This window comes from Sardina pilchardus, chromosome 15 (assembly GCF_963854185.1).
Source record: "Sardina pilchardus chromosome 15, fSarPil1.1, whole genome shotgun sequence".
Classification (NCBI taxonomy): domain Eukaryota; kingdom Metazoa; phylum Chordata; class Actinopteri; order Clupeiformes; family Clupeidae; genus Sardina; species Sardina pilchardus.
Genome location: NC_085008.1, coordinates 29,835,842 through 29,850,818, shown reverse-complemented (window position 1 = coordinate 29,850,818; position 14,977 = coordinate 29,835,842). Strand labels below are relative to the sequence as shown.

General features: G+C 40.4%; 1 protein-coding gene across 1 annotated transcript; it reads right to left on the bottom strand.

Moving 5' to 3' along the window:
* Window positions 1-271: 271 nt before the first annotated feature.
* clcc1 (chloride channel CLIC-like 1) lies at window positions 272-11,847 on the bottom strand. Its single transcript, XM_062556309.1, has 10 exons — window positions 11,209-11,847; window positions 7,221-7,340; window positions 6,097-6,207; window positions 5,763-5,984; window positions 5,369-5,509; window positions 5,162-5,261; window positions 4,980-5,077; window positions 4,607-4,753; window positions 3,597-4,301; window positions 272-777 (listed from the first exon to the last, which is right to left on the bottom strand). Exons 1-10 carry the CDS (start codon window positions 11,365-11,367, stop codon window positions 685-687), a joined length of 1,896 nt encoding a protein of 631 aa, XP_062412293.1. The 5' UTR covers window positions 11,368-11,847; the 3' UTR covers window positions 272-684.
* Window positions 11,848-14,977: the final 3,130 nt, after the last annotated feature.

Here is a 14,977-nt window from a genome sequence, read left to right as displayed (position 1 = left end):
AGGTGCTTGTAAGCACTTTAGAATCTTTGATCGGAATAGCCGTTCTTTGCTACTTTTCATTGGGAGGATATAGCAGTCAATCCGAATGACCGTATACATGGGTGTTCATTCGGAATAGGAACGGACTACACCACCTCTTCCATTCCGATCACAATTCTGATCGGATCAGGATTTTCATTCCGATTGAGGTGTTTATGTCACGATTTTTATTCCGATTGAGCTGTTTTTCTGTTTCTAATCGGAATAGAAGTGTCCATGTAAACGGGGCTACTGTCTGACCAATCAACCAATCAACAAATGCTGTAATACCGTCTGACAAATCAACAAATGTTCTTAGGTGTGTTCAGACCACAACTGGGCCAACCTCAAACCGTTGAAGAGGCAAATCAGCACTGGTTGAAAATATATTGACCAACTTATATCTTCTGTCAACCATTTGCGCAAGCTACGGATGTAACAACTAGATGATAATTGTAAAAATATTTGTTTATTTTTTTACACAACACTACCAAATCAAATGATGATAAAAAAGTATTTATCACATTAATTTAGTAAATTAGTAGTAATTCTTGATACGTTAAAAGTTCTGAAAAGACAGTTCTTCTCAAAAAGACAGTTCTTCTCATTGGCAAACATGTACACAAATGTACACAACAAAGGCCATTTACATTAATGGCACATGATCTATTGTCCACTCTCTTGAACTGGTACTCCAATATCCTCAACATGTCCACTCTTTATTAAGGCGTCCTTCTGCTCCGAAGAAGCCTCTTCTGCCTAAAAACAGGAAGACATGACATTAGTCAGACATTAAAATATACACAAGACACACATGTCCCTATTCTCTGCCTCTAGAGCTACAATCTTCTGTGGAAACGGATCAGGGATTCCTCAAACTGGGTTCCAAAACTAACCTCAGAACTGCACACAAATCACATCAAAATCCCATTCAGGGACGTCAGCAACAGGTGCTGGTCCAGAGTATTACAACCTGCCATTTTTACTGAAAACCATTTCTGTCGCGGCTTTGCCCAGTGACTATTTCAGTTGCTAAAATCCTTTTGATAGCACATAACCTCATAACATGATGAACAGCATTTCTGTCATTGTCTGAACAGCTCTATAGGCGATTACAGACCTAGCCACTTGGATTTGGAACCATGGATTTGACTGCTGCTGCTGCTGCTGATTTGCCTACACTCTAGCCGCTGATTTGACAGGCTGCTGTTGCTGATTTGCCTACACTCTAGCCATGAAACAAAAACTGAAAGTAAATGGATCTATGTATCACAGTGTAAGGCCTCATCAGCTTAGTCACAAAATGTACTGAATGTTATTTGGCCTCTATGTTCATATGAAGGAAGTTTAGCTCATGTTCAGCAACTGTATTAGAGGTGAGTTGAACTACACAAGCAAATATACAACATTGCAATAGACAGAGTGTACATAAACATACAAATAAATAAAATGTCCACATTTCACAAGAATTACGCTATATGGGAATAGGGCTGGGCGATATGGCAAAAAATTAATATTGCGATATTTGTCTGTTTCATGATATAAGATATATATCTTGATATTTAAAATTTTCCTCTAAAAGACTATGAATTCGCACTTTCACCCTTGTAATGTTTTCAATTATACCAGCACAATGCAGTAGGCTAGGCTAAATCATACCAGTCCAATGCCTGTAAATTGTATCTGCATTAAGACATTCTTGGTTTTGCATATGTGGTTTCTATTTTATATTTGCATGTAAAAGCGGGGGTGAAAGTAGTTTCACATTTTTGCCAGTAGCCTACTATGAAAAGTTTGCATGGTAAAGTGTCCACACAAAAATGTCGACACACCTAAATAGGTGGCCTGACATGGCCCTCTGTAAACTTCCGCTCAATTTTCATTTCCCTTCACCATTACGTCTGGGTCTGATCGCATTGAACTCGATTTCTGAAGATGCATTCCGACTGGACCAATCAGCGAACGGCGGGGATGGGGGGAGTTGGGTGTTAATGATGATGTTGAGCATATACGCGTTTGCATATGCGCGTTTGAGTTCACGCCTCCTGCTTGAAATCGATTCTGAATGGAGTAGGTCCAGACCCTCTGTACGATATTAGTACGAGGGTTTGGTATGACCAGGCTACTAAATAGGGTACATTGATTTATTTTAGCCTATTTTCAGAGCATCAATCTGGGCCTGTTTTTTGGCTACATTATTCTCCTTTCTTCTTTCCCTGCCATCTTTGGAAGGCCTGTCCACTCTTCAGGATACACTGTTAACTCACTTCTCTTTTTGAACGGCTAAATGGGTTTAGTTAACTTTTCAAATAAAGCTATTTTGTGTGGTGTGGTGCTTTCCTTAATTAGTCGTTCGGTTATTGGTTGATAGGCTAAATAACACTCTCGTTTTGAAAGTAGGTTTGAGTAATATTCACTCATACGCAGTAGCCTAATCTGCCTTAATGTGCTCAAAAATGTTATTTAAAAATCACATTGGTGAAAGCATAGATGAACATTTCGCAGTAGAAAAGCATGTGTGTGGATGTTTTGAAATACAGTGTCTATAGAAAGTCATCATACCCTTTTGAAATAGTTAATTTTTTTTGTCTTACAGCCTGAAATCAAAACCCATTTTAAAAAAAAACTTTTTTCAGTTTTATTTACAAATTTAGCTGTCCAACATCAAAATAATGAAAACACAGTCAACAGTTCTGAAATTAAAAACTATAATAGAGACATATCCAAACAGATTGATGGCTGTAAAGAGAGAAAAAGGAAGCTCTACAAGGTATGATGACTTTTCCAACCCTGTTATTCTATTCTATTTAATTTCAGAACTTTACTTTTTTTTCATTATTTTGATGTTGTACAGCTAGATTTGTAAATAAAACGGGAAAAGATTTGTTTTTAAATGGGTTTTGATTTCAGGCTGTAAGAAAAAAAAAACCTATTCAACTATAAAACTATTTCAAAAGGGTATGAAGACTTTCTATAGGCACTGTAGGTGTCCTCTGCCTTAATGCGTGGATATCCAAACCCTTACTATTTCATATAAAATCCGAACCGCTCCCATTTTCTATTAACCTAGCTCATTATTTGCCCAGCCTAGTAATGCTACCGCCTCTGAAAAGACTGTTTAGGATTGGTTGGTGAATGTGTGATGCTATAGTTTTTTTTCGGTATATCGCCCACCCCTACATGGGACTATAACTAAATACATGGGGGGAGAAACTCAAATTTCACAAAGAAAGGTCTGTTGGACTTTGATAACAGCATTCCACAGGCAGACTGGGTGGGGGGTTACTGTGCGTGATGAGATATGCCAACAAATATGAACGTCACTTTACCAGTTTCTCAGTTATCATCCTTTCAATAAGCAATAAGATCTGAAATGTCGAAATAGGGGAACAACAGATGGCTGAATATCAATTTAATTTAATTCTAGTCATTTATTCTATCAATGTATTCATTCTACACAGGAATAATAATATTAACTTCATTTAAAAATGAACATCAATAATAATTACACTCGTCTCATGGCGCTTTACAGAACCCGCTCATCAGATTCTCTATTCTGCGAGTCGCTGGATACTTACGTTGAATCCTTGTAATGATGTTATCAGCTCTGGTGCTGCAGCACCTTGACTCTGTGTTGACGCTGTGCTCTGCTGATCTGGTGGTCTCACAGTCCTTTCTCCCTCTGAGCCTGGCTCAGTATGTGGAGAGTGGATGCCATTGGCTTTCCTTTCAACCCGCTGCTCTTTCTTGTCGACGGGTTGCTCTTTCTTGACAACAGGTTGCTCTCTCTTGTCGTCGTGCTTCTCTTTTTTCTTCTCATCTTTAACAACCTCTTTTGCAGCAGCAGCCTGGTCCCCATCAGCAACCTCAACATCCTCCCCCTCTTCCCTTACTCTCTCTACCTCTTCCTCAGGTAGCCTGGATTGGTCAGTCTCGTCACCGCTGAAATGGCGATCTGCATTCCGCAGGGTCTCCACAAAAACCCGCCGCTGGTTCTCCTTGGGCCGAACAGGTCTCCTCTGGCGGACCTCTTGTCTCCATCCTTCTCTTCTTGCTCCTCCTCCACCCCTCTGATCCACACCCCGTATGGGCAGCGGAGCATCCCCGGCCCCCAGGTGGTGCTGGTTGTCCTCATCCTCGTCAGAGTCTCTCTTCTCTAGCTGGGGGTGTTGGTCATGGTCCCGGAGTCGGTTGGGTGGTGGCGGAGGATCTCTGCGACCTCTTCTCAGAGGGCGTGTAAGGACATGCTGGATGACAGTCTGGGCACTGCCATATGTACAGATCTGAAGAGAAGTAGGCACTGAATGTTAACTCCCAAAAGACCTGATGAGTCTCATTTTTAATACCAGAGTCTAACTAAATGCAAGAGGTCTACAGAGACACAGATATTAAAAATGCTAGTCTTCCAAATATGAGGGAAATACACAAGTAAACAGTTACTTGACACATAAAAGGAACACAAATCCTGTATAATTCTACCATCCTTTGATAGCTATGATTAGTAATACAGATCAGGGACAGAATAAGAACATCCTACTCTATGCATGAAAAGGTGTGAAGACTGTAGATGGGTGCATAAAGTCATTACCACAATCGCTAGCACAATGGTGAGGAGGACAGGTATTTGAAGAGTAACTGGCAGATCCTTCAGGAGGGCCCTGAGAAATTCACTGATCCCCTGGCCCAAGTGCTTCAGAGGTTCTGTGATGAAGGTGGTAATGGTGACAGAGATGGCCTGTAACAAGAGAGTTAACATTCAACAACATTTCATCAGACTCCCTTTCTTTACGGTTAGCTCTACTGGAGTGTAAATGAGATATAATGAAAGGGACTCTTCCATAAGCTGTTGAACAGTAGTTCTTATTGGAAACATCGAAGAGAGTTCACTATTTACAACCGGTACACATAACACTAGGTATCTACAAAAAAACACTTCAGTACACAAGAATACTTCCATTTACCTTAGTTGGAGGCACCAGTAATATGGGATTAACCATGAGTACTTCATAGTATTTCTTGCAAGGATCATCTTGAAGAGTCCAAGTGCTCCTAAACCACTCTGAAAGAGAAAGTAAATAAGGGTGAATCATACATTTACAGTTAGAACAATTAGTTATGGCAAATATAGCCAAAGTAATCATACCTTTTAAGTTGTCCTTCCAGTCTATCTTCTTCACACCAGTACATTTCTCATTGACACTCTCCATCTTAACAATGTTGGTTTGGTGCTCAGCAAACGCAATCTAATAAAAAAGAAACCATCCAAAACAGGATGAGTGCAAGATCCATGGTCGGTATACACACATTTCAAGACAACAAGTAGTAAATGGTGAACTTTTTCGTGTTGTACCTTGTAAAGATAAAACCAATTCCAGACAATACTGATGAAGAAGCAGATGACAAACATCCTCTTGAACTGGACAAACCATGAAACCGTGGACCAAAGCTCACTGCAGATCATCACCACTATGACCAAAACACACATGGAGGTCTGCAAGATATAAAGGGCATTCTGAAGTTAAAACTGAACCACTCTTAGTCTTTGTAGCTCTTTAGATCATTCTGTTCCACAAAACTGAATGTAGCAGTAGTATGTGTAGTTCCCCAGCTCTGATGAAACTGCATAGCTGTTAAAACTTGTATTGTTGTTATAGTGAAGTTCATTATCTGTACATTTCAACAGTTGGCCAACTGTTGTTGTTTTTTATACAAATACATTTACATTGACATTAAAATGTTTTCACCTTCAAGACTGTGTCCAGCTCAACTCCAAATGTGTCCTCAAAGTGCCACTTCCAGGCCTCATAGTCATGAGGTTTGAAGTCCACCAGTATCTTACTGAGAGCATCATCTACAGAACCTGTTGTCCAGGTCTCCCCATCCACTACCTTCTGGAGCTCAGCCATAGTTCGTGAAGACAAATGTACCTTGGCATCATAGTACATGCCATTTGGACCTTCGTCTGACTAATGGATCAAAGCAAGAGAAAAATATTATTTTGGGTTGTCTTAATGCTTGGGAAATGTAATGAATGCATTTAATTGAGTGTTTGAGGAGAGGGGAGAGGTAAAAACACACCAAGCCAAGTCTCGAGATTTCCTTCAACAGTTTGGAGATGAATCGCTTGAAGATGGGATTACAAGTTGCAGGTTGAAGTAAAGAGGTCGTCTTCCGTTTGTGCTCCTGCAACTAGGAAAGCAACAAAGACCTTTGTTTCCGAATCCAAAATTGCTGTTCAAGCTGTACTGTAGCTAGCATACATTTTACCGTCCATCTACAGTCATGGTTGAAATTGCTGGCACCCATGCTAAAGTTGACTAAAAAGAGGAATATAAAATAATCTTTTGGAAAATGATTTTAATGGCTTAAGTAATAAAATGGGGAAAAATCCAACCTTTCAAGACATCAGTTTTCTTTGTGAATGAACAATGTATCATAAACAAATAAATGTTCTTCCCAAAATACTGGGGTAAAAAATATTGGCACCCCTATGTAACCCTATGGGAATTTAACACATTGGGTTAACATGGGGGCAGGCAGTGTTATTTTTAAAGGGCACTTATTTCATGGATCCAGGATACTATGCACTCCGATAAAGTTCCTTTGACCTTTGGAACTAAAATAGCCCCACATCATCACACACCCTTCACCATACCAAGAGATTGGCATGGTGTTTTGTGTTCGGTTTTGTTCAGTTAGCCTATTAGCTGATTTGATTTGCATTGAGCTCAATGAGCATCAAACAGGCTAATTACCTAACTGAACAAAACTAAACAAAACACCATACCAATCTCTAGGTATGGTGAAGGGCGTGTGATGATGTGGGGCAATTTTAGCTCAAAAGACCAAGGGGACTTTATCAGGATGCATAGTATCCTGGAACCATGAAATAAAGTGCCCTTTAAAAATAAACTGCCTGCCCCTATGTTAACCCTATGTGTTAAATTCCCATAGGGTTGCCAATATTTTTGACCCCAGTATTTTGGGAAGAACATTTATTTATTTATGATGCATTGTTCATTCACAAAGAAAATTGGTATCCTTAAAGGTTGGATTTTTCCGTCTTTTACTTAAGCCATTAAAGTCAATTTCCAAAAGATTATTTTATATTCCTCTTTTTAGTCAACTTTAGCATGGGGTGCCAACAATTTCAACCATGACTGTGATCATAAATGTTTACAAAACTACAACACATATCTTACCTCCCTCTGTAGCACCTCCACTTTATTGTTGCACTGAGAGACATCAGGGCACTGGCACGTGGGACAGGACTCCTGTACATATTCTCTTCGCTTGGTGGGTACATTGTCGTAACTTGCTGCCTGAGAACGGATATAAATGAGACAAAATAATTAAATATAAATATATTAAAACATCTAGGTAATGCCACTATGAAACGTGGTGAACTCAAATTGACTTTAAATTAGCCCTGAAAATGATCAATTTATATTAAATGGCCCTTAATTGACAAAACGGCCCTTCATTTGACCTTAAAATGACATGTTGTGTCCTTAATCTACATGTAGGTGTCAAGTCAGGGTCTCCTTATTGTGATTAAGGGGGTAATTAAAGGAATAGTTTGGAATTTTGGACATAGGACCTAATTTCCAACGTTGCCGATGTGATATAGGTCGGTGGAGACAGTTTTTTATCGCGTTTAACCCCTTCCTTAAAGGAACACTTCACCGTTTTTTCATATTAAACTACGTTATACACTTAATTAAGACAAGTTGATACATACCTCTCACATTTCAATGCGTGCACTCACTGGCTCTGGCGCGCGGCGCAACTTTGATAGCACTTAGCTAGCCCAATGCATTCATTAGGATCCAAACAGAGATGAAGTTAGAAGTGACCAAACCCCTCCATGTTTTCCCTATTAAAATACAGTTACACGAGTAGTCACACGACCAAGTATGGTGAGACAAAATAAAACGTGGTGCATTTCTAAGCAGGTAAAAGGACTAACTATATTGTGTGGCAGAATAACATTGGGAGGACTTAGGCCGCGTTCAGACTGCAGACGAATCTGATTCAAATCTGATTCCTTCTCATATCCGATTTTTAGGGCTGACTGTTCACACTGCCTTTAGCAAGTGTCCAAATCGGATATGGCTCTGTTCAGACTGGGTCACATTAGTAACAGATCTGACAGGTTGCTGTAGCAACGAAAACAAACATTTCTGCCATCAGGCAGGAATACTTGCTAATTTGGTGTGATTAAACATAGAACAACACAACTAGGTGAGTGTTCATTGAATGCACGCATACGTGTGCGCATTTGCGCGACAGAAACCGAAACTAATCAGTGGCAAGCTCCGCTTCAAACTGTTGGAAGGCTATTTAATTATCTAACGGCATTTAATAGAACAATGTGGATTCTTGCAACTTCCCTGAAACAGAGCAGAGACTGTATAATGCTATATTTAGCATTGAGTATTGTTAAGTCACGTTTAATATAACATGGTCAAAAGACATAGCCATAACGTTGCTCCACAACTCACGTAAAGTCACGCCACGGACAGTCAAATCCGATCTGAGTGTTGGGAGCTGTTCAGACTGAGACGCATCTGTCCATATCCGATACGAATGCGATATGAAACTACCTCCCGGATGTGGTTTGCAACCGTTTCGCAAAAATCGGATTTCATGTGACCTGTCACTGTTCAGACTTCAAAACTGACATCCGATACAAATCTGAATGGGCTAAAAATCGGATTTTGGCTTGCAGTCTGAACACAGCCTTAGACGCTGCGCAGTAATATCCTCACTCCAAAGTGAAACTGAAAGGGCAAGAGTGAAGATATTACTGCGCCACACGATATAGTTATCCCTCTTACTTGCTTAGAAATGCACCAGGTTTTAATTTGTCTCACCATACTTGGTCGTGTGACTTCTCGTGTAACTGTATTTTAATAGGGAAAACATGGAGGTGCTTGGTCGCTTCTAACTTCATGTCTGTTTGGATCCTAATGAATGCATTGAACTAGCTAAGTGCTATCAAAGTTGCGCCGCGCGCCAGAGCCAGTGAGTGCACGCATTGAAACGTGAGAGGTATGTATCAACTTGTCTTAGTTAAGGGGATAACGTAGTTTAATATGAAAAAAAAAGTGTTCCTTTAAGGAAGCGCAGAAAATCACTGAAAATGGTCTCCACCGACCTATATCACCCCGACTAAGTTGGAAATGAGGTCTTATGTCCAAAGTTCCGAACTATTCCTTTAAGGACAATTTAAGTATATCCAGAGCCCGTCTACGGAGAGCCTTGCCACTCGCTATTAAGTCCTATTGTAACAACTTTTGGTTGCAGTTCCACCAGAATTCCACTGGGGGCGATCGCCTGAGTGCAGAATGGCTAAATTTGTCTCTTTCACCCAATAGGCCCTTCCCACGCTAACGTCAGACACTTTCCGCTTTGAAGTTTTGCTGGGTATCAGTTCATCCGGCGTATGCAAAAGCTATGGTGATACGGTTACAATTCTTGAGGTAAGATTAATATTTCACGTGTATTTATTATCTTCATTTTCCTTGTTATCGTTGGCAATCATTGCCGTCACGTAGCTGCCTTGATTTGAGAGTAAAGTCAGTAGCCTAATCCTTAATATATAGCAGCAACTTCAGCTAGCTTCAAGTTGGTTTGATAGTGGATATTCGACAGAGATTCAAAATAAGGAACGGCTTTTCTCTGGCTGTGTCCGAAACGGAAGGCAGCTGCCTACTGCCTCACTGCCTAGCAAGTGACAAGGTAACAAGGCAACAAGGTAGCAGCTAAAAACTCTGTTTCGGACAGCCTAGCAAGATATTAAGATAGAACGCCGTTGATATGTTACCGACAGCTGTGCTTTAGGTGCGTTAGCGTAAATCGCTAATTAGCATGCTAGTCATTGCAAATTAATTGCCACTGATGTGTAATGACCAGGCAATTTCTGGAAATGCTTTAAAACCCTGACCAGCCAACGGGGTTCATTTGTTAAGACCCCGGGGATGGTGTTGTGGAGGAGAGAATTTGAAGTATAAACATGCTTTAGACGTGTAAACAGACCTATCGTGATTTTTGCAAGCTAAATACAAAGAGGTGAATGGAAGCATTTTACCGTTCACTGACATCATAGTTAAATAGAACTTTTGGCCGTTGAAGGCAGCATGAAGGATACATCTATGCTGCCTTCAAAACTGGGCAAAACGAAGGTATCTTAGAAGGCAGCGTTTTTGTTTCGGACGTGAAACGATGCCTCGCTCCCCTGTAAGATATCTTAGAAGGCAGCGTTTTTGCCCGTTAATATCAAACCAACTTGCTAACATGTTAGCTAGCTGAAGTTGCTGCTATGTATAGCACAGGTCTCCTAAACGTTAGGACTAATGTTATGTTCAGTTATCGTTTGCAATCATTGCTCTCGTAGATGCATTGATTTGAGAGTAAAGTTAAATGACGTTATGACTGTATATTACTGCTACCGGACGAACTGATACCCAGCTGCTGACATCACGTGAAAAGGGCCTATTGTCGTTGAGAAATCTCAGATCTGATTGTACTTTTTGCAAGGTCAACATGGGTTATAGGTCAAAAGTTGAATGAACGAGTACTTATGTCCTTCCGGTTTCTCACAGGTTGAGTTGTTGTTGCCCATACCACGCTAGCATTCTAATGAAGCTTGAGTGTATGACGTCATTTACATTTTAAAAGACGTTTAAAAGCAAATAAGTGACTCTAAAAAATCAAACACCCTGCAATGCGTCATTTCTTTGCATCCCCTTTCGAAAATAACATTCAAATGAATTGACAAAAAATTATATTCTGAGAAAAGTGGATTTTGAGGGGTACAGCTCCGTAGACCTCCATTCATTCTGCACTCCAAATGTGAGCGCCTCTAATGGAACCAGCGTGGAACTGCAACCATTTCAAAACCGGAAGTATAACAACAGAGGCAGTTCTCCAGTTCTCCCCTTTTTAGACATTCTCTGGTATATCTTACTTTTATTTTATGGATTCCTTGATTAAATCAAGGGGAAATCAGGGGTAAATTTAGTAGGTCTGTAGCATAATTCTCCCTCAAAACTACTTAATTGTAGAGGGGTTTTAAGGTCAAAAGTAAAGCATAATATGAACTGAAATTAGGGGGAATAGATTTAAAGTGTACACACACACTGAATATTAAATGACGTGTATCTTAATGGCGAGTAACATGCTTACCTCAGGGGATTTCCTCATAGACTTTGAGGTTGCATCGTAGTTCAACATGTCAAATGGATCGACCCAATCGTCATCTTGACCGTGCGTCAACAGCAAGAGACTGCACAGACCAAAAATTACCCACCATCTTCCTGCAGTAAATCGACTGGTAGAGAGCATTGTTCACCGAAACAACATTCGGTTTAAAAAAAAAAAAAGAGGTAACTCGAGTACCGCTACTAGAGGAACAAGGGTGGACGCACCCAACCTAGCTCACCTAACAAGCAATTATGTTAGCCTTAAGTGTAAAGGGAGGATAGCAAAGGTTAGCGCGGACCTATTAACTAAATGCAGTTTGAGATAAAAATGGACTAACGTCATGTGTCACGCCATTAGGGAAAGGATCTTGAAACACAGGATTGTTGTTGCAGGTCATGGATAGAGAGCTAACAGTTAGCTAACAGCTTTTATTGGCGCATATCGACACCGTCTAGTGATTTGTATACGACATGTATATTCACGACGCATTTGGTATTTGAAACGTAAAAGTAACAATACAACTGAAATTGTATCTCTTAGCCGACTTCACGATGAATATAAACGCTAATCAGCAACTCTCCACGTCGCAGACATATCCAATGTTTATCTTCCTGAATGCGTGTCTACTTTCCCTTTTACTTCTGGCGGCAAAACAACGACGTTGTCTCACTACCGCCATCGAACGGGCTGGAGTGGGAGTAGTGTGAAACAAATAGGAGTACTCAAACTTTTAGGTGTGAAACCATAGACCGTGAAACCGTAGGTGCCTCTCATGCAGCGTTTACGACCTCCCTCGCTCCTCGGGCCTCGATCCTCACTGATCTACATAAAGAAGGATGGGGCAGCAACAATGGGATAGTGCTTCTACTATGGAGGTAGATTTGTCTCTTTATTATTCAATCATAAAAAAGTGTGCTTCAATCAAAAAATGTATCTTCAATCAAAAAAACATTCTCTTCTGTCAAAGAAAACACATTCATTCAAAGAAAAAAAGTGTTTGAATGCAAAAACAAATTGAGACTAAAAAAAATGCCTTTGAACACCTTTTGTCTTTGATTGAAAATGTTTTTTTTTTATTGAAGTAATGTTTTTTTGTTTGGGCCATAATATGGGTAGGACATTTGTGTCTTTATTATTCAATAGAAAAAGATGTTGCTTCAAAGAAAAAAACAAATCAATCAAAACCCCAACTTCAATAGAACTAAAAAAAACTATTTCAGTCATTGAAAAAAGTTTTTGAATGCCAAAACTATTTGAGACCCAAAGATTTGCATTTGAACCCTTTTTTTCTTTGATTGAAAATGTTTTCCTTTTGGAGGTGAAAACAAGTTTTGAAGTGTTTTTTCTTTTGATTGAATCATTTTGAGACAAACATACCGCAGAGGGCGGATGCTTTCCCATTGGCGGACATATTTGACTGACTATTGATTTCACGCCACTGCCTATAGATACAGACGGTTAGAAGGTTGCCGCCCCCTCTGTGGGGGAAAACATGCTATCATCACACATGAAAGTCAATGGGCTAACTGTTTTCCCCCACGGGGGGTGTTTCAGCCATGGTAACCACGGTAACTGGGGGCGGTAACCACGATTATGATGAGATGCCGTCTGTATGTATGCCACCACACTTTGAAGTCAGCTGATCACATAGGCAAAAATGCATCACTTTCAATGTGCTGGTGCCCCGTCACCTCTTTCCCCAGGTCCCTTTGGTGCATCTGAACCAGATCAATGACTGCACCAGTATTGCTCATTGTTCCCAACTTGCACTATTTAAAATATTGCACATTGTCCCATATTCATAACATTGCACTTGGTGTCCTTATTGCACTGTTTAACACATTGCGCATTGGCCCATATTGATAACATTGCACTTCTTTCCCATATTGCACATTGCCCTTATTCATACATTGTATTGCACATTTTCTTACATTGCACTTTAATACTTGGTCCTTTTGCTTCATAGAGGAGGTCCTCAGCCAGTTTTTCCGCAGGGACCTGCGGACCAAGAACAGGCCGAAAGATGCCGATAACGCTCAAATGAGGCGAGCCAACATCAGCCGCTTCTTCCGAGTGTTATACGTGAACAGCATTCCCCGCAGGGACCTCATAAAGTGTCAGCAAAATAGGTATTTGGCTGACACTTTTATTCAAAGCAACTTACGTTTGCTTTATTAGTGCAGTGAGGTCACTCAGGGAGGGGCCTGGGGGCAAACCCATGGCCCCCACAACAATAAAGATGTGACGGTGTTCTTGAAGTGGCTACAGAGAGTGGCGCCGGCTGGTGTCCGCATGTCATCCAGGTTATGGTTATGGTTATGGTTATGGTTATGGTTATTTAGCAGACGCCTTTGTCCAAAGCGACATACAAATAAATAACAATACAAATTAAATAACAGTGAACAATTACAAAAGGGGAGAATAGCAATATTATCAATAAAACAATCAATTAAGCACTAACCTAATGAGAAATAAAACAATGAAATGAGAATAGCAATCAAACAAGTCACTCAGTTAATTATATAATAACAATAACTATAGCATGGTAAGGCTAAATTTAAGGACAATAGCAGAATAAATGTCAAATTCTAACAATGGACAAATTATAACAAAACAATACTATTATACAAACCATAACACATAACAAACGCTCAAAAGACTAAGTGCATATTAAACAAATATGCCTTAAGACCCCTCTTGAAAGATCCAAAACTGTTGCTGGAACGGAGAGCACTGGGCAACTCATTCCACCAACACGGAACCACTGAAGAATAGGATCTACAGTTTGACCTAGCATGAATGGTTTGTCGACATAACAGACGCTCCTCAGAAGATCGCAATGCGCGGTTGGGAATGTACATCTTGATCAAAGAACTGAAGTAGCTAGGAGCAGATCCAGTCAGTGTCCTATAGGCCAGAGTGAGAGATTTAAATTTAATTCTGGCAACTATAGGGAGCCAGTGGAGAGTAACTAGGAGAGGGGTTACATGTGTCCTCTTTGGCTGATTGAAGACCAGTCGTGCTGCAGCATTCTGAATCAACTGTAGTGGTCTTAAAGGGATAGTTCGGATTTTAAGACACGAAGTTGTATGGGTTCCCTGTCAGCAACATAGTGCATCAGCACTGACTTACCCCCGACAGCCGAGATCCAGCCGGTTTTTGATAGTTTTTGATGCCGGACTATTTTCTTCAGCAAGTTTCTGGGGTCACGAAAGTAAAGTGTTTTTCTTCTCAAAACCATATGCGTTCAACAGAGTGATATATTTGCACCACAAAAACGTTGTCCAGCTGTCAGTAGCGCGCAGTGATAGGAATCGCGAAAAATAAGTAAGTGATAACGAGGTTTGAATTTTTCCTGGACAACGTTTTTGTGGTGCAAATATATCACTCTGTTGAACGCATATGGTTTTGAGAAGAAAAACACTTTACTTTCGTGACCCCAGAAACTTGCCGGACTACTTTCTTCAGCATCAAAAACGATCTAAAACCGGCTGGATCTCGGCTCACAGGACGCTGTCGGGGGTAAGTCAGTGCTGATGCACTACGTTGCTGACAGGGAACCCATACAACTTCGTGTCTTAAAATCCGAACTATCCCTTTAATACGCAAGCAGGTAGGCCAGCTAACAGGGAATTGCAGTAGTCCAGCTTGGAGATAACCATTGCCTGTACAAGAAGTTGAGTGGAATCTTGTGTCAGATAAGGTCTGATCTTCCTAATGTTGTACAGGGTATACCGACATGACTTTGCAA

Bases quoted from the DNA above. Each gene is read 5' to 3' on its own strand.
- clcc1 (XM_062556309.1), bottom strand. From the start codon at position 11,367: ATGCTCTCTACCAGTCGATTTACTGCAGGAAGATGGTGGGTAATTTTT. The intron at 4,754-4,979 runs GTAAATGGAAGT...CTCTTGTTACAG, and splicing joins TACTGGTGCCTCCAACTAAG to GCCATCTCTGTCACCATTAC. The intron at 4,302-4,606 runs GTAATGACTTTA...ACTTCTCTTCAG, and splicing joins CCATTGTGCTAGCGATTGTG to ATCTGTACATATGGCAGTGC.